The following is a 25,790-nucleotide window of genomic DNA, read 5'->3' on the forward strand; positions in this document are numbered from 1 at the left end:
CAGGTCTGGAGTGAGCCTGAGATCTTACTTTTTAGGCAAGCTTCCAGTGCTACCATGTGCCTGCTGCTGCTCATCCACAGACCTAGGGTGTAATATAATGGCCTCTTCTCACTCACATCCTTACCCCTTCTGCAGTGTTTGGCCTTGCTGATCTTCCTGAAGCTCTCATCATTGGGTTCTATTCTTTCATGTGAATCTTAAGTGATTACCTGAAGCTGAAAATACAGACTGGAAGCCTGCTCTGTAAAACTTCAATTCATATTGACTTGTCTTGAGCATAGCTCGTATCGTATAAAACTATAAAACAAAATTACCATTGGTTAAAAATAACTTTATATATTACTTATAGCTACAAGTTCAAGGCCAGTCTTTAGATATATACTGTCCGAGCAACTGTCAGTGCATTGATCTCTTTGGTCTTTTAAATACAAATATCACCAACCATCTTATAATGAAAGACGTATATCGTGATGAAAGACATCTATTATCCATCTCATGATGTGTCTGGCTTCTCTGTAAGATAAATCTCCCCTGAAGTCTCCATGCCCACTGCTGCCCCACTCATCCACATGGGCAGCACAACTGATTGGTGGCAAAGGTGGGTCCATGTCCAAAATTGGGTTATCTTTAGTCTTTCCCATGCTTTTACTCAAACACTGAAAAAAAAAAAAGCAAGTCAGTCCCTCACTGTCTCTACAGAACGGAAGTCAAGAGCATGTAAATTCAAGAGCTGTTAGGAACCACACTCTGTCCTGTAGATGGGAGAGTGGGAAAGAGCAGTCAATTGTAAGAAAAAAAGACTAACGAAGGCACCAGAAGAGCACAGGGAAAGAGTTCCACAGCCTGGCATGCTGACAACCTTGCACATCTCCAAATAACCCTACAGGAAGGGTAGGCCACAGTCTAACCTGATTCTTGGCAGAATGCCCTGTGATTTCCTCTGCCCTAAGGGAAGATAAGCAGACGGGTGGGGAAGAGCTGAGAAGCAGTTTCTCCCGTTATCTCATGGAAGACTGTCAGAAGGCCATTTCTCGTCTATCTCCCTAGTGTCAGTTGAATACAAAGCTTGCCACCACACTTGCACTTAGGGAAAGTTGCAGCCTTCAGTGTAAGTGGGTAAGACTGTCTGGCTATGGTTGACGCGCTTTCCCAACACCAGAGTGACCTATCACTCATACTGTGTATCATCAGGCCCCTTCAGTTTGGTGTCATCCGTGGAAAATGGGACCCAGGGAACTGACACCATAATGACTTGCTTTTCCCATCTTTATAAGTAATTAACTGTCTGAATCCATTTGGGCATATTTACTCCTTAATAGGCAAATTTATGGAAGTATGGCAAGCCGTCCCAACAACTGTATTAGTATTACCTGTGACCCTATTATTTTTTTTTTAATATTTTATTTATTTATTTGAGAGAGAGAGAGACAGTGAGAGAGAGCATGAGCGAGGAGAAGGTCAGAGGGAGAAGCAGACTCCCCGTGGAGGTGGGAGCCTGATGTGGGATTCGATCCAGGGACTCCAGGATCATGACCTGAGCTGAGGGCAGTCGTTTAACCAACTGAGCCACCCAGGCACCCCACCTGTGACCCTATTATTAACCACCACTCTGCTGCCTTGGAAATGCTTAACCCCTTGACAAAGTGAGGAAGGGTAAGAGATGGCAAGAGTTGACTTCCTGAGTTCCCCTCAGTGCTCTAGCTCCTGATGGCAGTCTCTTCCAGGAATGCATCAAGACCTTGAATTCCATGAGATATGGTACTTCTCCAATAAACCTTCCCAGCTTTTTTTTTCCCCTTAAGAAAACCAGAATGCACTGTTAACCTTAACCCTCAAAAGGTCATATAATGCATACAGAGGAGTTGCGTTTGATGACATTATCAGTCATCAGAACCCCAGCCCTAGAGATTCAAATGGATTTTCTATATTTATTAAAATTCCACCTCTCTTGTATATTAATTTCTTTTTGGCCCTTGGCCTAGTATATATAATATGATTAGTATGCATTTATTAAAGTCCAATAAATATAAAATTTTATGAAATGATATTGCCCAAATAGAAGAAAACATGACTCTTTTTCTACACTATGATGAAAGTATAAATTAGTCATTTATCAAAATTACATAGTACAAAATATATAAATCAACTATACTATGTTTACTCTCTTAGAAATGTATTAATTTTCATTCAGATTAGTTACAACCGTTAAGAACATGATGGAATCACACATATTTGTGCCAGATGTTTATCATCCAAAACAGTGTAAGCAGGATTACAGTTTGATCAACACTCATCCCCGGAATTCAGCTGTGTCCAAAATAGAGTATGATCATCCAAGCCAATTACAGATGTTTCTGAATCATTAGTCATAGGGTAGGATGTTCACCAATTAGCCTTATTGTCCTGTTGGGACAGCTAAGTTTTCTTTGATCAGGGTCGTGGACTCTAAATCAACTAAGTTGGGAACAGCTGGCAGAGTCTTGGACATTGTGAAATTGGCCAAATGGTGAGTAAATTGGTGAAAATTCATCATCCCTCTGGGGAAACAACTAAAAAAGTAGACAGTGGGGCCATTAAAGTCATTATTACGGACAAACAAAGCACAATCACATATAAGATATGAATGCCTTGACTGTCATATTAATGAAATATCTTTAGGAAAGTGTACAGACAGTAACGGAAACATCTGGCTGCCTGTGGTACTCCTGAGATGCAAGCAGTCCATGACATACTGATAACTAGTCATAATTTATAATAGGCCTTTATAAAAAGTCCAAGTTTGAAAATAAATTTTACTAGTTGATGTTAAACAGTGGACATCTAGTCACTCTTAATATGATTTACTAGAGTTGCCACAGTACAAATTATTAACAGACTCTCTACATTTATAAAAATGTTTTATGGTGATGAGTGAATTACAGTAATTACTTTATAAATGTATAATAAAAAGCAGAGTTAGGAAAAATTAAATTTTCAATTAACTCATAATTTGTTTTAAAATATCTTTAACACACATTCACACAACATAATCTCATAGGTTGGTGACTTTCTCTAGCCACACTTAGTAACTATTTCCACGATTCGTTCTAACAAATGTTTTCTGAAGGTTTTTTCCCCACCGCATAACTCTCTATAAATTAACGTGAACCCATTATACCAAACGTGTTTATCTGTGTTAACATATGCATTTAATTTTAGTATGCCTATTTCAGGCGCCAAGAGCACCCCCCCCCAACCCCCAGCAAGCACCCCTGCAAGGAGAAGACCTGTGGAGTCCTGAGGGCTGTACTGAATGAGGGAGACAGGAGTTCTGTAAGACCTGAATTACCCAGAACAAAAAAGCTCCTACAACTGAGAGCAAGAAGAAGTCTGAGCGCAACTGGATCATTTCAAGTAAAGTAACCAGCCAGGCAGAAAGGCCTCCTCCAAGCTGCAGGCCTTGAGGCTACCTCGCTCGCTTCCCCGGCTCGCCACCCGGGAGGCGGGGCCCCGGAGAGCGGCGGCGCGGGGCGGAGGGGACTTGACCTGGGGGGCCCAGCGTCCACTGCCCGCTCCCGGCCTCCTTTGCTTTTGCACACGGCGGGCTCCGCGCTGCCGTGGCAGCGCGGAATTCAGGGGAGAAACTTCTCTAGGGAGACTGGCCTGAGTGAAGTTTTCGGAACACGCGAAGGGAAAAGCAACAGGCCCGCGGCGGGGCGGGGCGACCTTACCAGCGGAACCACCGGCCAGGATCTGGCGAGAAGCCTCTTTCACGAAGCCGGCGTCGGGCTTGGCGGACATCTTCACAAGCGGGACAGGAGGGAGTGGGCCGAGAGCAGTGGGCGAGTTCTCCGGCCTCTGTGCGGGCCTGTAGGAACTCCTCGGATCCGGACAGAGCAGGCTCTGGGTAGGTCCTAGCGCCAAGTGGCTCCCGGTGAAGCGGCAATCCGACGACTGCTCAGAGGTGGCGGCTCAAGGCGCAGGCTCGCTGCGTGATCTCTGGCGGGTCGGTACCTGCCCGCTGCACCCCTTCGAGGGGCTCTCTGTCACCCCTGCTAGGCTCGGTGGGCTCCAAGAAGGACGCTGGCGGAGAGAAGACTCGCGGATGGGGTTGGGTGGGCCGCCCGCGGTGGGTCGAGTTTGGTCTTCTAGATTGGCGCCCACGCGCTTCGCTATCAGGAGTCTCCTACAGTTTGTCTAGCTGGACGGGCGGCCTCTGATAAAGCTTGCAAAGAAGCGAGCCTGGCGTTGCAGCGGCGCTGGGGCGACCCTTGCCCTCCCCGCAAGCCAGCGCTCTGGGAGGCTCTCAAGGCCGGACAGGTGAATGCGTCCTTCGGAGTTAGCTGTCTGCAGCTGTGGGCTGTAGAGACTGGGTCAGAGCAAATCAATTCAAAATTACCTTACAATTAAGTAAGTGCAGTCCTTTACAAAGAAAGGGTTCTGGCGTAAGGGAATTTATCACACCTCATCAGCTTCAGTTTTATTTACTGAATGACCAAAATAAAGAAGAGGCCTTGTTACAAAGAAGTGTCTTCAGTACTCCACAACAGTGTTTCTGGAAGTATGAGCTTAAGATCCGGCAACATAAGCCTAACGGGAGAGTTTGTAAGAAAGGCAAATTCATGGCCCACCCCAATGTGCAGAATCAGAATCTCTGGTTATAGGGCTCAGAAACCTGTGTTTTAGTAAGTTCTCCAGGGCTTAGGAACGTTAAAGGTTGTGAACCACAGAGCTAAATAATCAAGGAATATTAAGCAACTATCAGTATATTCTTTCTCTAAGACATTTAATTGTTCGTACCAGCCCTTTAGAATATTTGGCAAAAAGTAATAATTTATACTATTTTTTAGACCACAAGCTACAAATGCTATGTAGAAGAGACACAATGTTATGAAATTTTAGAAGCAGAGTTGCGCAGCAGAAGCATACTGGGCCCATTATGAAATTTGAGAAAAATACCTGCCACACCCCTAATAGGTAGGAAATGATCCTAGTAAAAGGCAGAATGAGAGGATTTGGAACTCCTGTTGTCATATTTTTTCTTAAGCGTTGTATTTAATACTAAATATATTCAGTTTGAACCATATAATATTGCCAATTTTGAAAACCAAAAACAGTTGAATATCGGGGATGTAATATGGTTAAAACTTAATATATATGCTTTCCAATTAAATGCAAAATACAATAGTTTCGTATTTTATTTTTATTTCTGAGTCTGAGCTATTAAAAGCTGTTAATATTAGATATCTGACGGGCAAATTGTTAAAGAAGTTGCCGGGGGCGCCTGGGTGACTCAGTGGATTAAGCCTCTGCCTTCGGCTCAGGTCATGATCTCAGCGTCCTGGGATCGAGCCCCACATCGGACTCTCTGCTCAGCCGGGAGCCTACTTCTCCCTCTCCCTCTGCCTGCCTCTCTGCCTACCTGTGATCTCTCTCTCTGTCAAATAAATAAATAAAATCTTAAAAAAAAAAAAAGAAAAGTAAGAAGTTGGGTAGACTTGCTGCTTGTGGATCAGTTAATACCAAAATAAATTTACTCATATTTGATTAAATATTTGACTAAATAGCTAAATTTGAAATGTTTACAAAGAAATAGTTTAGAGAAATTTTCGCTGTTTAACTAAAATAAAAGCTTTTGAAGAATGTTTCAGCTTTTGACTAATTAAATTTGCGGTCCAGAGTGCAATATAGAGTCACATCAACAAATTTTGAGAACCTATTAGATACTGAGCACTAAAATCAGAATTTCAGACCTCAGAAAACGTTTCCCTCATTTTCCAATGTGGAAACTGAGTTTCCCAGCATCATAAATGAGTTAATAATATTGCTGGGATTTGATTCCAGGATTCCCTCTTCTAATTGCAGTGGGATTATAGATTTAAATATTGGCCACAGGCCACAATTTAGGAAATACAATAATACTCCCAGGTGAAGATTTAAAGATAATCTTTTTTTTTTTTTACAGTTGTATCAATATAAAGATAGACTTTTAACCAATTCTGTCAGTACATTAATCTCTGAATATCTTATCCTGAGGAGGTGGATGCAGATTTGTGGCCTCACTAAGACCTTTGTCTATCAACACCTGTAAATTTAGTGAGAAGACTCTCCTAGGCAGAGTTCCAAATACCTTTAGAAAATTGCTACCAATTTTTAGCCTCTTTGAACTGATTTTATTGAGTTTTTTAAAAAATAGCAAAGCCTGATGTCACATGTAATCTAGTCCTATGCCTCTACAGTAGTTGAGGGTATAGGGTCTAGGTGTAAAAATATTCTGAAGCTTGGGAGTTAGCCAGTGTCCATCCAGAGTCAACAAATACCCATTATTCTGAGAGCTTTTATTATGGGATGTATCTCTTATCTGCAGCCCAATTTGCTTATGGCCCGGTATCAGAATGCTGCAAAGTTTAGCACTGAGGGAAAAAAAAAAAAAGTAAAATTTATTTGAGCTACTGTGTCAGATACCCTAGACTTAATCCATCACAATTACTCTTTCTATTGTTATTTTATATAAAGCTGTAATGTCCTGATATTAGAGCAAAACTGCTGAAGTATCAAGCTTATATTTTTATTTATTTTTTTTTTTAAGGATCTATTGGAAAGAGAGACCCTGCACGTGGATGGGAGGAGGGTAAAAAGGTGGGGTAAGTGGAAAGGAAGAGATTCTTAGGCAGACTTCCCTGAGGCAGAGCTGGATTCACGACCCCTGAGATCATGACCTGAGCTCAAACCAAGAATTGGATGTTTAACCAACTGTACCACTGAGGCACCCCAAGCTTATATTTTTACATTATTGATCATCTAATCTTTGCTGAGAACTACGTAATTAAAGTATTGATTTATCTATCAGTTTGCAGAATGGCTAGAAAACAAACTGTCAGGAGCCTTAAAATCCTCACTGAACTTAAATATCTGACAACTTGTTCAGTGTTTTTTTTGGAATTATATTTTTGTATTTGATCATTAGATCAGCTACTATTCAAGACCAAAATAATAGTGACTTAAATAAGATAGAAATTTATTTTTCTTCTTATGCAAGCCCAGTTGTAACCCATGAATAAGGTTCCAGCCAGCAGAAAGAGGAGAAAGATCAGGGTAAAGAAAGCCCTGGAAATTGGGGTGCCTGGGTGGCTCAGTGGGTTAAGCTTCTGCTTTCGGTTCAGGTCATGATCTCAGGGTCCTGGGATGGAGCCCCGCGTCAGGGTCAGGCACTCCCTGCTTGGCAGGGAGTCTGCTTCTCCCTCTCTCTCTGTCTGCCTACTTGTGTTCTCTCTCTGTCAAATAAATAAATAAATTATTTAAAAAGAAAAAAAAAAAGGAAAGAGCTAGAAATTACATAGATCTCATTGGTTAGAACTTGGCCATAAGGGATATAAGGGAAATTGGGAAAGTAGTATTTTGCTGTGTGGCAGTAAGTCTAGGGAAAAAACAAAAACAAACATTATGGAAGAAGGGGAGAACATATTGGGAAAAAATCAGCAGTGTCTGCCATTTGGGGGATAGGTTAAGGAATGAAGAATTATATTTAAAATGACAGTGCTTTTCCTAATAAATGTGGAGTCACAGAAAAATAAATTAAATAAATAAAATGACAGTATTTGCTCATTTTGAAAAATTTTGTTTTCCTCAGACTTAAAGTTTACTTCATCAGTGTCTAACTAGAAAATACAGTATAACCCTGTGGTACTTGTACTATGACTGGACCCACATTTTAAAATACCATTCACTGAAAGATACATAGCCACTATAGGCCCATAGATTCTTTTTTTTTTTTTTTAAGATTTTATTTATTTATTTGACAGAGATCACAAGCAGGCAGAGAGGCAGGCAGAGAGAGGGGGTGGGGGGAAGCAGGCTCCCCGTGGAGCAGAGAGCCCGATGCGGGGCTCCATCTCAGGACCCTGGGATCATGACCTCAGCCGAAGGCAGAGGCTTAACCCACTGAGCCACCCAGGTGCCCCACCCAAAGATTCTTTTATTTAGGTGTCAAAACACAGACACACAAATGTAGAATTTGGCACACATGGAGTCCATCATAGAATAGAGTGGAAAGTTGAAAAGAGTGTTTATGGACACAAGATTAAGAAATCTTGATGGATAGACGAGATTGTAACTCTTAAACTAGTGAAAAGATCTATTATTCCATAATATTCTTTTACAGAAGTATTACAAATATTGAAGCAATGCTATTTGCAAGTGAAAGACAGGTTTTAAAATTTGTAGGTCTGATTATCAGCACTCTAAGCTCTCAGTGGTTCATACCTTACAAATACCAAGATATTGTATTTTTAGGACAGATCTTAGGTTCTGGTGCATTAGATTTTCATTTCTAAATTCCAAGGGACTTTGCTGGACAGAATGAACAAAATAATTACTTGGGAAACTTTTTTCAATATTTTATTGTGATATAATAGGTCATATATATAACAGACTTCTATTATTTGGGACATAGCTGGGAACCTAGAAGTTAAGGCCTCTACCCAGTCAACATGCAGAAAGCCATGCACTTTGCTCTTAGGAGCGTTCCAGGACTTCACATAGAGCTAGTCTTAGACCCAGTTCTAAAAAAGGTTGGTAGGGAAGAAGTCTAATATCTTGGTTCACAGCAGATTAGAAAGAAGAAATCAAAAGAGAATTGGGAAGGGGGATATCAGGGAAATTCTGGAAAAGTAAAGAGCAACCTGAAACTTTCCAGCCATATTTAGCCTGCCTAGCAAATTGGAATAACGAAAACCTTCATTTAATGCTTACTTATACCCCATTATCTCATTCACAATATCCCTGTGACAGAAATATTCTTATACTGGCTAGTTAAGTAACTTGCCTGAAGTCATACTGAGAATTTGAGGTATTATTTGAACCTAAGTATAATTTAGAGGGCCTCTTTCTGAATTACTAGTTATGTTGTTATTACGTTCTAATTTTAATTTTAGCTTTTCTACCCATACGAAAAAATCAAAATGTAAAATCATTCAGAGTAAGTAGCTTGTAGCATCCTTGACTTTGGTAAACAAAGAATTGATTAGCTGGATCTGGAATTTTATATATCTGAAGTTAGAAAAGCACTAACTTCAATGTCACAAATTGCATATGTGAGACTGGTATGAATTTTCTGTTTATTAAGTCAGGGTATCTCAGCAATAGCACCATTAACATTTTGGGCCACATAATTCTTTGTTGTGGGAGACTGTCCTGTGCAGTGCAGTATTTTTAGCAGCATCCCTAGCCTGTACCCATTAGCTGCCAGTAGCAACTCTATCCCCAGTTGTGACAACCAGAAATGTCTCCAGACCTTGCTAAATGTTCCCTCCAGGGCAAAAATGTCCTTAGTGGAGAATCATGGGTTTAAGTAAAAAAGAACTCATATAAGTGAAGCCTATTTTAACTTTTTAGAATCATAAGATGACAAACCTGGAAGACTTCAATCGATGCCTTATTTGACAGTGTAGGAGACTAAGGTGGGAAGAGGAGAGGAAGAGAGAGAATCTTAAGCAGGCTCTATGCAAGGCCTGACCCTACAACCCTGAGATCATGACCTGAGTTGAAATCAAGAGTCAGACATTTAACCAACAGAGCCACACAGGTGTCCCAGCAGTGGCTATACTATTTTATATATCCAAAGAAATGTAAAGCTTTCCTACTTCTTCACATTTCTCTCAAACTTATTTTCCTTTTTTTTTTTTTTTTTTTTAATTATAGCCATCCTAGTCTGTGTGAGGAGGTGGTATCACATTTGTGGCTTTAATTTGTGTTTCCTCAATGACCAATGAAGTTGGCTATCTTTTTCACATGCTTGTTGACCGTTCATCTCTCTTCTTTGGTAAGATATCTATTCCAGTCTATTGCTCATTTTTTTTTTAAAGATTTCATTTATTTATTTATTTATTTGACAGAGAGAGATCACAAGTAGGCGGAGAGGCAGGCAGAGCAAGAGAGAGAGGGAAGCAGGCTCCCTGCCAAGCAGAGAGCCCAATGCAGGACTCGATCCCAGGACCCCTGGGATCATGACCTGAGCCGAAGGCAGGGGCTCAACCCACTGAGCCACCCAGGCACCCAATTGCTCATTTTTTTATTGGGTTGTCTTTATTACTGTATTGTAAGAATTCTTTATATATTCTGGATATTAAACTCTTATCAGATACATGTTTAGCCAATGTTTCACCAATTCTGTGAGCTTTCTTGATAATGTCCTTTGATGCACAAAAGTTTTTAATTTTGATGAAATCCAATTTATCTATTTTTCTTTTGTTCTTTATGCTTTTGGTGCCAAACAAAGAATCTGCTGCCAAATCCAAGGTAATAAAGATTTAATCTGATATTTTCTTGTAATAGCTATATAATTTTAGCCTTTATTTAGGTTGTTGGTCAATTCTGTGTTAATTTTTGTACAGTCATACCACTGAGATATTGTGGGTTCATTTCCAGACCAATATAATAAAGCAAATGTCACAATAAAGTCAAATGAATTTTTTGGTTACCCTGTGCATAGAAAAGTTTTGTTTACATTATACTATACTCTATTAAATGTGCAATAGCATTTTATCTAAAAAACAACATACATGCATTCATTGAAAAATACTTTATTGCTAAAAATGCTAACCATCATCTATGCTTTCAGCAAGTCTTAATCTCTTTGTTGGTAGAGGCTCCTGCCTCAGTGTTAATGGCTGCTGACTGATTAGGACCTTGTTTGCTGAAGGTTGGGTGGTTGTGGCAATTTCTTAAAATAAGATAATGACATTTGCCACATCTAGTGACTCCTCCTCTCACAAATGATTTCTCTGTAGCATGCAAAGTTCTTTGACAGCATTTTAACCACAGCAGATTAAAGTCCATCTTCTCAAACCCTGCTACTGCTTTATCAACTAAGTTTGTGTCCTATGTTAAATCCTTTGTTTTCACTTCAACAATCTTCACAGCATCTTTATTAGGAGTAGATTCCATCTCAAGAAGCCACTTTTTTTTTTCCTTTTTCATCTGTAAGAAGTAACTTATCTGTTAAAGTTTGATCGCAAGATTGCAACAAGTCAGTCACATCAACAGGCTCCACTTTGAATTCTAGTTTTCTTGCTCTGTCCACCACATCTATAGTTACTTCTTCCACTGAGGTCTTAAATCCTTCAAAGTCATCATTGAGGGTTGAAATCAACTTCTTCCGAGCTCCTGTTAATGTTGATATTTTGACCTCTTCCCATGAATCACAAATATTCTTAATGACATCTAGACTGGTGACTCCTTTCCAAAAAGTTTTCAATTTACTTTGCCCAGATCCATCAAAGGAGTCACTACCTACGGCTGCTATGGCCTTATAAAATGTATTTCTTAAATAGTAAGACTTGAAAGTTAAAAATACTTCTTGATCTGTGGGCTACAAAATAGATGTTGTGTTAGGCATGAAAAAAAAAAAACAACATTAATCTCACTGTATATCTCCATCAGAGCTCTAAGGCAACCAGGTGCATTGTCAATGAGCTATAATATTTTAAAAGAAATTCTTTTTTCTGGGCAGCAGGTCTCAACGGTGGGCTTAAAATATTCAGTAAACCATGTTATAAACAGATGCACTATCAGCCAGGTTTCGTTGCTACATTTCTAAAGCACAGGCAGAGTAGATACACCTTAGTTCTTAAGGGCTCTAGGAACTGTAGAATGCTGAGTGAGCTTTAGCTTCAATTTAATGTCACCAGCTGCATTAGACCCTAATAAGAGAGTCAGCCTGTTCTTTGAAGCTTTAGAAGCTAGGCATTGACTTCTATCTATGAAAATCCTAGGTGGTATCTTCTTCCAATAGGCTGTTTCATTTGCCTTGAAAATTTGTTTAGTGCAGCTACCTTCATTAATTAGCTAGATCTTCTGGATATGTTGCTGCTTCACCTTGTGCTTTTATGTTATGGAGATGCCGCCTTCTTCTTCTTCTTCTAATTCTTCTTCTTCTTTTTTAAAGATCTTATTTATTCATTTGAGAGAGAGTGAGAGAGAGACAGAGAGAACACAATCAGGGGGAGAGGCAGAGGGAGAGAAAGAAGCAGACTCCCCAATGAGCTGGAAGCCCAACATGGAGCTAGATCCCAGGACCTGGAGATCATGACCTGAGCCAAAGGTACCAACTGAGGTAGTCAGGTGCCCCAATGTCTTCTTTTCTTATACTCAGGCTTTTCTTCTGCAGCTTCCTCATGTCTCTCAGGCTTCATAGAACTGAAGAGAGTTAGGGTCTTGTTCTGGATTAGGCTTTGGCTTAAAGGAATGTTGTGTCTGATTTGATTTTCTATCCAGACCACTACAATTTTTTTCATTTCAGTGATAAGACTGCTTTGCTTTTGTTCATGTGTTCCCTGGAGTAGAGCTTTTATTTCTTTCAAGAACTTTTCCTTTGTATTCACAACTTGGCCTTTTGGCTCTAGAGTCCTAGCTTTCAGCTGATGTTGGCTTTTCATCATGTCTTCCTCACTAAGCTTAATCATTTCTAGCCTTTCTTTTAAAGTGAGAGGCATGTGACTCTTCATTCCACTTGAACACTTAGAGGAGATTATAAAGCTATTAATTGGTATAATTTAAATATTGTTGTCTCTTAGGAAATAGGGAGGCCTAGAGAGAGGGATAGAGATGGAAGAATGGCTGGTTGGTGGACTAGTCAGAACATATACAACATTTAATGATTAAATTTGTTATCTTACATGGGCATGGTTCATGGTGCCTCCACAATAATTACAGTGGTAACATCAAAGATCATCGATCACAGATCTGAATGACAAATAATGAAAAAGTTTGAAATATTGCAAGAATTACCAAAATATGAGAGAGTCACAAAGTGAGCAAATATTGTTGGGAAAATGGCACCAATATACTTACTTGATGTAGAGTTGCCACAAATCTTCAATTTGTAAAAAAACACACTATCTGTGAAATGCGATAAAGCAAAGTGCAACAAAATGAAGTATGCCTGCATATAGAGTGAAACAGGCATCCAAACTCATTCATTTGCGTATAGTTATCCAGCTATCCCAGCACCATCTGTTAAAGAGACTGTTTTTTTCCCCATTGAATGGTCTTGGTATCCTTGTCAAAAATCAACTGGCCATAGCTATTTGGGTTTCTTTCAGGGCTTTTATTCTTTCCATTGGTCTATATGTTTACTCTTATGTTTGTACCCCACTTTAATGTCACTTTGTAGTAAATTTTGAAATCAGAACATGTACATCCTCCAGCTTTAACTTTTTCTGTATTGTCTTGACTATTTGAGGCCTCTTGCAATTCCATATGAACTTGAGGATTAGTTTAACAATTTATGAGAGAAAGGCCATTAGAAATTTTATAGGGATTGCAATCAATCTGTAGATCACTTTAGAGAGGAGTGCATTTTAGTTGTGTGGTCTTTTAATCTGTGAACTTAGAATACCTTTCCATTTAATTAGGTCTTTAATTTCAGCATTGTTTCTGTAGCTTTTAGTGTACAAATCTCCTTGTACAAACCTCCTTGATTAAATTTATTACTCATTTTATTCTTTTGGGTGTTGTAGTAAAGTAATTGTTTTATTTCCTTTTTAGATTATTTATTGCTGGTATACAGAAACAATTGATTTTTGTATACTGATCTTGTGACTTACAGCTCTTTGAATTCATGTATTAATTTTTTGGCAGATTTTCGGGGATTTTCTCTATATAGAATCATGCCATTTCAAATAAGGATAGTTTTACTTCTTCCCTTCCAATTTGGATGCTTTTATTTCTTTTTCTTACATAATTGCTCCGTCTACGATTTCCAGTACAATGATGAATAGCAGTGATGATATTAGGCATCTTTGTCTTGTTCTTGACCTTAAAGGGAAAGCTTTCAGTCTTTTATCATTGAATGCTATATGTGGATTTTTCATGAATTTTTTTTATCATGTCAAGGCAGTTCCCTTCTATTCCTGTTTTGCTGAGTATTTTATCATAAAAGGAAGTTGATTTTTGTCAACTTTTGTCAATTTTATTTTTTTCTATAATCTATTGAGATGGTCATGTGAGTATTTTTCCTTTATTATATTTTGTTTTGTTTTGTTTTGTTTTTAAAGATTTTATTCATTTATTTGAGGAAGAATGAGTGAGAGAGAGCATGAGAGAGGAGAAGGTCAGAGGGAGAAGCAGACTCCCCAAGGAGCTAGGAGCCCGATGCGGGACTCGATCCTGGAAGTCCGGGATCATGACCTGAGCCGAAGGCAGTTGCTCAACCAACTGAGCCACCCAGGCGCCCCTCCTTTGTTATATTAATATAATGTGTTACATGGATTATGTTGAACCACCCTTGTATTTCTGGAATAAATCCCACTTTATTCATGGTATTTAATCCTTTTAAAAAATATTGTATTTATTTATTTAATTAAGGAAAAAGAGGGACAGAAAGAGAGAGTGTCTGAGCAGGGGCAGGGAGAGGAGCAAAGGGAGAGAGAAAGAATCTCAAATAGACTCCATGCTGAGCTGGGAGCCTGCCACTGGGCCTGATCCCACCCAGAGATCACAACCAAAATCAAGAGGATGGGCAAGACTGAGCTACCCAGGTGCCCTCCTATTTAATCCTTTTAATGTGCTTTTGAATTTGGCTTGATAGTAATTTGGGGGGAATTTTGCATCATAAGGGATACTTGTCTGTAGTTTTCTTAATGATAGCTTTGTCTGACTTTGGTGTCAGGATAATGCTGAACTCATAGAGTATATCAGGGAGCATTTCCTCCTCTTCTGTTTTTTGAAAAAGTTTGAGTAAAACTGTTAATTCTTCTTTTAATGTAGGATTTCCCAGGGAAGCCATTTGGTCCTGGATTTATTTTTTATTTTAATTACGGATTCAATCTCTACTTGTTATAAGTCTATTCAGATTTTTCTATTTCTTCTAGAGTAAATTTTGGTAATGTGTGTGTTTCAGGAATGTGTCCATTCTACCTCATTACTTGTTGGCATGCAAATGTTAATATTCTCTTATAAGTCTTTTAATTTCTGTAAGGTCACTAGTAATGTCCTTACTTTTACTTCTAATTTTATTTACATCTTCACTTTTTTTTTTTTTTAATCAATCTACTTAAAGTTACGAGAATTTTTAAATATTCAGGTCTCTCGGCTGTAATCTTTATTATTTCCTTCCTTCTGCTGGTTTGGGGTTTTGTTTGCTCTTTTTCTACTTCCTTAAGATATAAAGTTAAGTTGTTGATTTCAGAAGTCTTTTTTAGTATAATCATCCACAGCTATGAATTTCCCTCTTAGCATTGCTTTCACTCCATTTCATTACTTTGGTATGTTGTGTTTTCATGTTCATGTGTCTCAAGGTGTTGTTATGGGTTGGATTGTGTCCCCTCAAAAAAGATGCAAAGTCTAGCCCCCAAGACATCAGAATAAGACATTATTTAGAAATAAGGTCTTTACAGAAAAATTATAATGAAGTCATTAGGGTGATCCTAATCCAATATGATTATATCTTTATAAAAAAGGGGAAATTTAGAGACAGAGACAGGCATCCACAGAAGGAAGACTATACGAAGAGACATGAAAATGCCACTTGACCATTATGGTCTATAGCATGTTTTGAAATCAGGAGCTGTAAGGCCTCCACTTTGTTCTTTCTCAAGTTTGCTTTGGCTATTCAGGGTGTTTCGTGGTTCCATGTGAATTTTAGGATTTTCCTTTTCTATTTCTGCAAAAAATACGATTGGGATTTTGATAGGGATTGCACTGAATCTGTAGATCACTTTGGGTAGTATAGACATTTTAAGAATATTGTCTTCCAATTCGCAAATGTGATGTCTTTCCACTTATTTGTATCTTCTTTTAGCAATGTGTTATAGTTTTCAGTGTAAAAGTTACCTCCTCAGTTTAATGCTGAGCCTTTCTTCCTTTCATCCTTATTGATGATAACGTAAATGAATTTTCTTGATTTCCTTTTCAGATTGGTTATTGTTAGTGTATAGAAACACAATTGATTAATATAGATGTAAAATCTTGCTCTGTTTCTCTAAAGAACCCTGACTAAACGCACATGACATCCTCAGGTACTTGTAAGCATAATTTTTATTCATTATTTTATTTCCAGAACTGATTGTGGAGTACCTGGCACACTGCAAGAGGCTTAAGATACTTGGGGACTTGAAAGCATTCATGATCAGACATTCTTTTGTTCTCTGTAAAGAAAGAGTTCATTTTCTTTTCCCTCTCATCCTTAGCCAAATTCTGCAAAAGCCCAACTTATAAGAGGGATGAAGGCATAAGCATCTTTGATAATTAGCTTGAGGACAGGAAAGAAGGCTCTAATTGGTCTCTTTCATTTCCTATAGGCTCGCAACTGTTAGGATAAAGAATAAAGAAATGTGTATATGGGGGCGCCTGGGTGGCTCACTCGTTATGTGTCTGCCTTTGGCTCTGGTTGTGATCCCCGAGTCCTGGGATTGGCCCGCATTGGGTTCCCTGCTCGGAGGGAAGCCTGCTTCTCCCTCTCCCACTCCCCTGCTTATATTCCCTCTCTCACTGTCTATGTCAAATAAATAAATAAAATCTTTAAAAAAATGTGTATATGAGTAACTGTGGTGGGGAAGAGATTTGGGGAAAAATTAGCTATTGAGGTCTGAAACATTCAGGAAAAGAACATTAAAGAGTTACTTCAGGTAAGTTAGAGGAGGGGCTAGGGAGAAAAATCCTAATGTTTGAACTCACTGGATACCAAAGGTGGAAGAAAAAACAAGTTACCGAAGGGAAAGAAAACGTGGGGTTTTCTTATTACGTGGGAGACTTTTAGCACCCAGATGAGCTTTAAAAAACTAGGGTTAATGTACCTTTACCTAGAGAAAAATAGTATAATCACTTTCTTTAAATTTAAGCTATGAATCCATTATTAGGTTTGAGTTTTCTCAATGTTGTGGTCACTCTCCCCCTTTCCTTATCCTTAGCTAGGAAAAGCAACTTACTTTCCTTCCTTTTGCACATGCTGAGTTGGCCCTAAACCTTTTCAGAGGACATTCTTGATTGGAGTGCCCTTCCCACCTACTCTAACAAATTATACCACTCCTCTTTTTGTCTCATATATTCAGTGGTACTTTGTGTCTGTAAATACTGATTCAGACCTTGACTGAAGTAAGGAAAAAATGTATTCCAGTTTTGAATCTGTAACAAACTTCTTTAGAGCACTCTCTGTTCATTACGCTATAATAGCTAAGAGTTTGGGAATATTATAATCTATTTTGTTCTGACCATTTTTAAAGATGATTTTATTTATTTTAGAGAGAGAGAGAGCAGGGGGAGGGGCAGAAGGAGAGAGAATCCTAAGCAGACCCCTTCTGAATACGGGGGCCCCACGGGGGACTTGATCTCAGGACCTAAGATCACCACCCCGCTGAACCAACTGAGCCAGTAGTCACCCCTGTTCTAACCAATTTATATTCAATTTTTTTGTCTTTTTCATTTCCTTTTTTTTGCACTTACTAAAGTGTAAATTCCTTTCATTAACTTGGGAAACTTTCAACACTTCATAGTATTCCTATTCTCTAGGGATGTGTAAAAAAAACAAAAACCCCAAACCCAGAAAACCATTATCATTGCTTAACAAACACCCAGAAGAGTACCAGGCATATAGTATGTACTCAGTAATTATTTGGTGTCTGAAGGAGTTAAGGTGACATTTATAAAATACCGTTATGTGGCACAAGAAAGCCACATTTGAATTACTAGCTGCTATTTAATTATGCCAGTCCTTTCTTGTTTCAACACAGAGGTACACGAATTGAGGACTGAATTCTTTGTTTAATTCTGGAAGATTCAACATTGTGTCTTAAAAAATTCATTGGTTGAATATAAGCATCCAGATCTCGTTCTATAGCACTTCAGTCAAAAAGTTAACTATCTCCAAGTTTTGGTTTGTAAACGTTCCCAGGCCAGGAGTTACGTATTGCTTTTTGCTCACCCAACTGGAATCCACTTCAGCTCTTTTCATCCAACCGTCACTTCACGACATGCCCCCACTCCCCAGTGTCCTCCTACCCCAGACCACAGGCAAACCAACCAGAAAACCACAATTCCTCCAGCTTCTTGGAGAGTGCAACCCCAACTCTGAGGCCACAAAACACATTTTTAACCACATGGTTTCCTTCCTCTAGCTCGATTAGGTTTTGTCCGGACAATATTTCGCTCTGGCAAAATGCGCCCGTCGTCTCGGAGCCGACAACCATAGCGTCCTGCCGCTGCAGCCACCGAAAATCACTAAAACAGCGTTCTTTTTCCTCAGAACTCCTACAAGTACTTTGCAAGCTCCCGGGTTGTCTAGAAGCCCCGCCCCGCGCCTTTGGCGCCGCGGTTTGCGCATGCCCGGTGCGCGCCGCCTACCCCTGCCGGGCGCCCGTTCCGCCTCGGTTCCCCGTGGCACCCGCGCGCTGCGTGCGGCTGGCTTCCTCCCTCACGGCCCCCCTCCCGGTCGTTTGCGGGCGCGCGCACCTCCTCAGGCGGGTGGGCCCCAGGGTCAGGAGGCTTCGAGCGAAAGTCGATTGGCTGACGTGGTGGCCGCGCGTCCGGCCTCAGAAACTCTGGGCGAGCGCGCAGAGTCAGCTCTCCAGGCAGTGCCAGGCACATCTCAGGTAAACAGGTAGGCTGGGAGGTGTGGGTGGCGGGAGAAAAGGAGGGGTGGGCTTAGATTCAGCCCTGGAATTTCCGGCCTCAGCCTCCTTGGCGCAAGAGAAGGGGCTACGCGGAATTTGCACCCAGTGAATGTTGGCCCCGCACGGCCGGGAGTGATGGGGCTCACGCAAAGGTCAGCGTCGTGGAACCCTCAGGTCCCCTTTCTGGGATTATTTCGGCATCCTCCCGTTTCCTATGACAAGGTTTCAGCAGCTGAGCATTTATTCAAGGGTGCAGGTTTTTGTTTTTTCCTTAAGTGTCGGTTAGTTGAAGAGTTCAGGTCCTGGCTCAAACTGTGATTGACTGTGTGTCCTTGAGAGTCACTTAATAATCATTGTGTGTTTCAGTTCTCGTACTTGTAAACTTCAGCAAAGAGTGCGATGCTTCACAGAGGGCCGTGCTGTAGAAAGATACTATTAGAGTTTTTGGGTTCACAGTGTCTCTGAGCCCAAATTTCTCTGGAAGGTGACACCACGCAACAGTATTTGTAAAGTATTTTAAGTTCCAGGGATGGAAGGAACTAGATGACACAAGGTAACAGCAGCATTATTAGGCAGGATGGTAGAAAAAAAATTTCCCCCCCACAAGAACAGGCTTTTTTGAAAAGCTCCTTTGAGCATGTTATGCAGAGTACATCACTGTGGAAGTAGACAAAGGTAAACCAAAACAAAGGGCCAAACGAAACCACATTTCAAGGTCCCCCCGCCCACCCTCCAGGTGTCTTTAACATATTATCATAAATAATTGGCTTTTCAAAGTTTCTCCTTGGGATCTAGTGTAGTACTAACTGAAGGTGACAGTTACGTAATCATTTGTGTGTCCTGTGCAATAGTATACCAAGTAAATTAATTAAAATGGAGATGACTTCTACATAAGATAACAAATTAAGTACCCCATTGATGAAAAGTAATGACGGCAAGTCAGAAATCTGAAACGGGGGTGTACACAATTTTCTTTTAAAAGCATAGATTTTATAAAAATCTTTTTAGTGTGTTAATTTTTAGGGTATAATGGACTTAGAGAAAATCACATAAACCTTAAGTGTACAGCTCATTGAATTTTCACAGTGTACAAACTCATGTTTCCGGTACATAGATCAAAAAGGAGCATTACTGGGGCGCCTGGGTGGCCCAGTGGGTTAAAGCCTCTGCCTTCAGCTCAGGTCATGATCCTGGGGTCCTGAATCAAGCCCCTCATCATCAGGAGCTGCATTGGGCTGTCTGCTTGGCAGGGAGCCTGCTTCTCTTCCTCTCTCTCTGCCTGCCTCTCTGCCTACTTGTGATCTCTGTCAAATAAATAAATAAAATCTTAAAAAAAAAAAAGCATTACTTGCATCTTAGAAACCCCACTTTGTGTAACGCATTTCCACAGGTAACTATTATGTCGAGTTCTAAAGTCATCTATGAATTTACCTGTTATTGACTTTATATAAATGGAATCATACAGTAAATAGTCCTTGAGCCTCACTTTTGCTCAATATTGTATTTGTGAGATTTATACAAGTTCTGTAGCAGTAGTTCTTATGCTGTATAGTCTAGTTTCCGTCTATTTTTCCGTCTAGTTTCTGGTTATTATGAATAGAGCTTCTATGAACATTTTATAAGTACTGTTTGACCCTTGAACAACATGCATTTGTACTGTAGGAGTCCACTTATGCAGATTTTTTACAATAAACACAGTACACTACTGTAAATGTATATGCTCTTCCTTGTGATTTTCTGAACATTTTCTTTAGTCTGGTGTGTTTCATTATAAAAAATATGTATATAATACATAATATAAAGTGTGTATAAATAGACTTTCTGTTATTGATAAGGCTTCTAGTCAACAGTAGGCTATTAGTAATCAAATTCTTAGGGAGTCAAAAGTTAAACTTGGATTTTTCGCTGTGTGGGATTGGTGCTTCTAACTCCTGCATTATTTAAGGGTCAGTTGTATTTTGGTGAATATATGTGTACATTTCTGTTGGATATACATATACCTATTGGTGAAATGGCTATATTATAGGGTATACAGGTTTGTATTTTTGGTATACAAACCAAAAATATTTTCAAATTAGTTGTGTCAGCACTCCTATCAGCATTGCTTAAGAATTATGGCTCCTGCAAAAACTTGCAACACATAGTGTTGTCTTTTTCATTTTAACCATTCTGGTGGATTTGTAGTGATACCACATTGGGGTTTTTCCCTCATTTCCCTAATGACTAGTAATTTTTAATATTTAACACCTCTTCATGTTTGCTTATTTAGGTATCCTCTATTTCAGAGGTCATTAAATTTTTCTGTAAGGGGCTAGATAGTAAATATAGGCAGTCCTTGCTTTTGTGGAGTTTCATTTAATGCAGTACTGTATAAAGCTAGGACTGCTTATATTTTACACTTTGCAGATCATATACAGTCTCTGTTGTATTTTCTTCCTTCCTTCCTTTCCTTGCTGCTTTCTTCCTTTTTTTCTTTGTTTTTTGCCTGCCTGGTTATTTGCTTGCCTTCCCTCCTTCTCCCCCTTCCTCCCTTCGTCCCTCCCTTCCACCCTCCTTTCTTTCATTCTTGTTTCATATATTGCTGAAACCTACTATGTTGAAAAATGACTCTTTAAAAATGACAGTTCAGGGGCACCTGGGTGGCTCAGTCAGTTAAGCATTTAGCTCTTGATTTCAGCTCAGGTCATGATCTCAGGGTGGTGAGATCAAGCCCCCTGTCAGGCTGCTGCTCAGCAGACAATCTGCTCAAGATACTTTCTTTCCCTCTGCCCCTCCCCCGGCATGTGCACTCTTGTGCATTCTCTCTCTCTCTCTCAAATAAATAAATTAATTTAAAAAAAAAAAGCTCAATCTTCAGCCCATTGGTGGTGGTGAAATTATTAATTGAAAAAATCTAAATACATAATAGTGTTAAGTGTTGTGTGCTGTAGTGTTTTGAGGTTAAATAATAGTATTAAGCAGCATGTGGTATATACCATTTTGGAGTTAAATTTGAAATCTCTAAGCATACTTCCTTTGCTTCTTACCAGTTTTACCTCAAGGCTATTAGAGAGCTATTTCAGGCTTCTCTAAACTGTTCTTATTACTCCTACTTTTTCCCATCCCTTTAAAACTGATGAACAAAAGAGAGTTAAGTAGGTGAGAAAAGAAAGGAGATACAACTCTTTTCTGATATTTTGATATTCTGGTAGTCCCTAAAGGCAGGGAAGGGATGAATATCCAAACAGTTCTGGACACAAGTAAACAAGTATAAAAAGCCAAAAATTCCTTCTGCAATACTTTGAGATAGTGTTTTTTAAAAAAATATTTTATTTATTTATTTGACAGAGAGAGATCACAAGTAGGCAGAGAGGCAGGCAGAGAGAGAGGGGGAAGCAGACGCCCTGCTGAGCAGAGAGCCCGATGCGGGGCTTGATCCCAGGACCCTGAGATCATGACCTGAGCCGAAGGCAGAAGCTTTAACCCACTGAGCCACCTAGGTGCCCCTGTCTTTTTTTTTTTTTTTTTTTTAAGATTTTCTTTATTTGACAGGGAGAGAGAGAGAGAGATCGTAAGGCAGAGAGAGAGGGGGAAGCAGGATCCCTGAGAAGCAGAGAGCCTGATGCAGGGCTTGATCCCAGGACCCTGAGATCATTACCTGGGCTGAAGGCAGACTCTTAACCCACTGAACCACCCAGGCACCCCTGAGATACTGTCTTTTGAGCTGTTCTATTGTGGGATGACTTGATGAAAATTTATATCTACCTGATTGAATGTACTCATAATTTGGAAGGTAATAATAGCCAGTGGCTTGGGCCATGAAACTCAGCTGTGGCATCCCTGCCTGTGGTGGGGGGGGTCCTCTCTTTTTTAGATGCCCCATTGGGCTGTCCAGTTCATCTTCTCTTACTTTGGGCCCCCTGTCCTTCACTCAGTACTAAAAAATATAAAAAAAACTTTTGAAAGTGTCAGAACTTTCTTTGACTACTATTTCAGCCTATGTTAACATTTTCTTTTTTAAGATTTTTATTTATTTGACAGATCACAAGTAGGCAGAGAGGCAGGCAGAGAGAGAGGAGGAGGAGGCAGGCTCCCTGCTGAGCAGAGCCCAATGTGAGGCTCGATCCTAGGACCCTGAGATCATGACCTGAGCCGAAGGCAGAGGCTTTAACCACTGAGCCACCCAGGCGCCCCCTATGTTAACATTTTTAGCTAACAATTTTTTTTAGGTGTTTTATAGAAGTGAATTTAGGAATATATTTAGATATACACTAATACTAATGAGAGACTTAAGGGTAATCTCCATCAACTTGATCTTTTCTTTGAGATAGATAATTGAGTTTTGGTCATTCTTACTTGATTGTTATGCAAACACAGATTTATGATAAGCCATTAGGCCTAGCTTCCACCACGAACCACTGCTGTCCTGAAGCCTTTCTTACATAGAAATTCTCGATCTAGTTATGCATTTATATACATTTGTTTAGATACACATCTTCACACATATCTTGACAAATACAAATATCTTACTGCTTTATGACTGCCACACAAAACAATTATATGCACTGTTTTCACCATGCTTCTTGAACCAGAGTTGGAGTCATTACAAGTTATTATGTTGGTAAAGGTTATAAAGTAGACCTCATATAGGAACAAGTAGGGTATTCATGTAGGACAAATGTTTAATGGTACGATATGTCTATCAGTGCAGAGGTTGTCATTAGCTTCCTAGAGTACCTACTCCCCTGGACATTGCCTGCATCATATTGTTCTTGTTGACCTCTGGGACTCTGTATTTTCCAGGATTCCAGTGGGGACAAACCTTGCCTTTTCTAGGTGCAGTTTCTATTTTTAGACACTTGAATTAGGTTATATTTAATCTTGTTTTCTTTAAGGTGACTGTATTTCTCTGCTACAACCTGTTATTTGTTGCTTTTATACTTCCCTTTCAGCAGATTCATTACTAGTACGTCTAAATATCTGGGACTAGGGATGGGCAGAAGATGGCTCATTTTCATCTCATAGGCCACCTACAGAGATAGCTTTAGGGTTTATGAAAGAAAAAGGTAATGCATAACATCAATTTTTGCTGCTCTTTGAGAGTATTTGAGTACTCTCAAATTCCTTTTCTGTTTCTTGGATTTTGACACTATTATAAAGAGGGGATGGGGCTGTTTAAGGGCATTTATTGCAAAAGCAACATGCTATATGGTGGAAAGAGCACTGGGCATAAGAACAGAATAAGTGTGGTTTCCTGCCTGTCTGTATTAACCTTTCCTCAAATTCGGCTGTCTTTTGTAAAATGAGGCATTTTCACCAAATAGCTCTAATCCTTGGTAATTCTTTCCAAAAGACATGGTAAAGAAGCACAGGATTTAGAATTTAAATGATCCTAGAGGTCATCTAGGCTATTCTCTCAGTTTTGCTCAGTGAGAACACTGAGGCCTTCAGAGATTATATTTAGTCACATAGTTACTAGAATCCGGTTCTCTTGATTTGTTCCACTTGCCTTTTCCCTAAGCTACGTGAAAGAGTCAGCCTTCTAAGATAACCTGGTATTCATCCTCTTGTGTAATCCTTTTCCCTTAATGGTGGACTACCAAGAGGCTCACTTCTAATAGGATATGACAAAAGTAGTGTGATGTCACTTAAGAGATTATGTTACAAGAAACTATAACTTTTTTTTTGCTGGCCCTTTCTTTCTTGCTTACTTTGATGAAACCTATCTGCTATATCATGAGCTGACCTATAGAAGGACTCACCTGTCAAGGAATTGAGGGGAGCCTTTGGCCAATAGTCCACGGAGAAAGTTCAGTAACCCCCTGGGAACTGAATCCCGCCAACAATCACTGAGTGAAGTTAGAAGATCTTGTCCCAGTTAAACCTTGAAATGACTATAGCCCTGCCTGATGATAACCTGAACTGGAGGACCTAGCAAAGTTAACACCAGATTCCTCAGGATCTGAAATAACAGATGTGTGGTGTTTTAACCTGCTAAGTTTTGGGGTAATTTGTTTAGCAGCAACAAATAAGTAATAAACTGCTCTTAGTAATTTTTAATTTTTAATAAATTTTTAACAAAAAGAACATTTTTAATGAAAGAAATAGTTCACCCTGAAGTTTTTGTGAACATAACTTCAGTTTTTGTCATTTTAAACATATTTGGGAATATGTTATTTTTACTTTCTAAAAATTAAAATATTAATCACTTAACTGTTCTATATTTGTTTTAGTTATAACGTAATTGCTGTATATTTGTTTGATCTCAAAAGTGGCAACAATAAAGAGATGATAATACTTCGAAAGTTGAGAATTGTTACTTTCGTTGAAGGTTTCATTAAAGTGGATGATTGATGAGACAGATTTACCATAGAACTGCTTTTGGCAGTTGACACAAACACCTTTGATTCAGTTATTGTCTGTACTGAAGGTATTTTTCACTTAGATTGTTTACTGTTTAGGATGTATATACTCAGGCCGTCTACTCTTATATATCTGTAGTTTTGCATTATGGTGATTTGATTGTATATAAATACTATTTTGAGAATTGCCTTTAATATTCCTGGGTTTATAAATTTTGGAAGCTGCTGGAGTACAACAGGGATTATTTTGCTGGAATCCTTAATTCTGAATCTTGTTTTGTTTTCTGTTGAAGTATACCAACGTCCCCTCTTCATAATTTTATCTTGGGAATTTTGCTGCTGCGGAGTAAGTGTTGAAAAACTGAAAAAAAAAAATGATAGAAACTACTAGGGAGAAATAAGTAAACAATATATTATTTATAATAAATAAATGACTTAGATAAATAAATGATATAGATCAGTGAACTTTAAAAAACTTTTTTGTGAAATGTAATAATAGCAATAATTGTGACTCGGATAAACCTCATTGGCTATGATACTGCCACTGTGCAAAGCTGGACAGTTAAGTGAATAATTAAAAAGTTAACACCCATGTAACTACCATCAAAATATCTTGAATTGAATAATCATTGAAATGTTTAAGTCTTTGCTTTGTATATGGTTTTGTTTTTTTCATAATGCTTCTGAATATGAATGGGCATGTGTGTGAGAGAGAGAGAGAGAGATGTGAATACTGTGGTCTGGTGCAATGCTTTATATGTCCGTTAGGTGAAATTTGTTATTGCCATTGTTAAAATCTGTGTGTGTGCATGTTCATGTGATTGGTAAATACTGAGAATTTGCAGTGTGTTAAATCTTTGTGTAA

General features: G+C 39.2%; 1 protein-coding gene across 1 annotated transcript in view; it reads right to left on the minus strand.

Annotated features, from left to right (window-relative positions):
* Positions 1-4,361, minus strand: part of LOC111140618 (solute carrier family 25 member 21) — a 504,394-nt gene extending 500,033 nt beyond the window's left edge. Inside the window, exon 1 of the mRNA XM_022492811.1 lies at positions 3,711-4,361. Within this exon, the coding sequence (XP_022348519.1) occupies positions 3,711-3,780 (70 nt within the window). The 5' untranslated portion in view covers positions 3,781-4,361. The remainder of the gene's footprint in view (positions 1-3,710) is intronic.
* Positions 4,362-25,790: the final 21,429 nt, after the last annotated feature.

The sequence above is a fragment of the Enhydra lutris genome, unplaced genomic scaffold (genome assembly GCF_002288905.1).
Source record: "Enhydra lutris kenyoni isolate GAN:26980312 unplaced genomic scaffold, ASM228890v2 scaffoldscaffold4, whole genome shotgun sequence".
Lineage (NCBI taxonomy): Eukaryota > Metazoa > Chordata > Mammalia > Carnivora > Mustelidae > Enhydra > Enhydra lutris.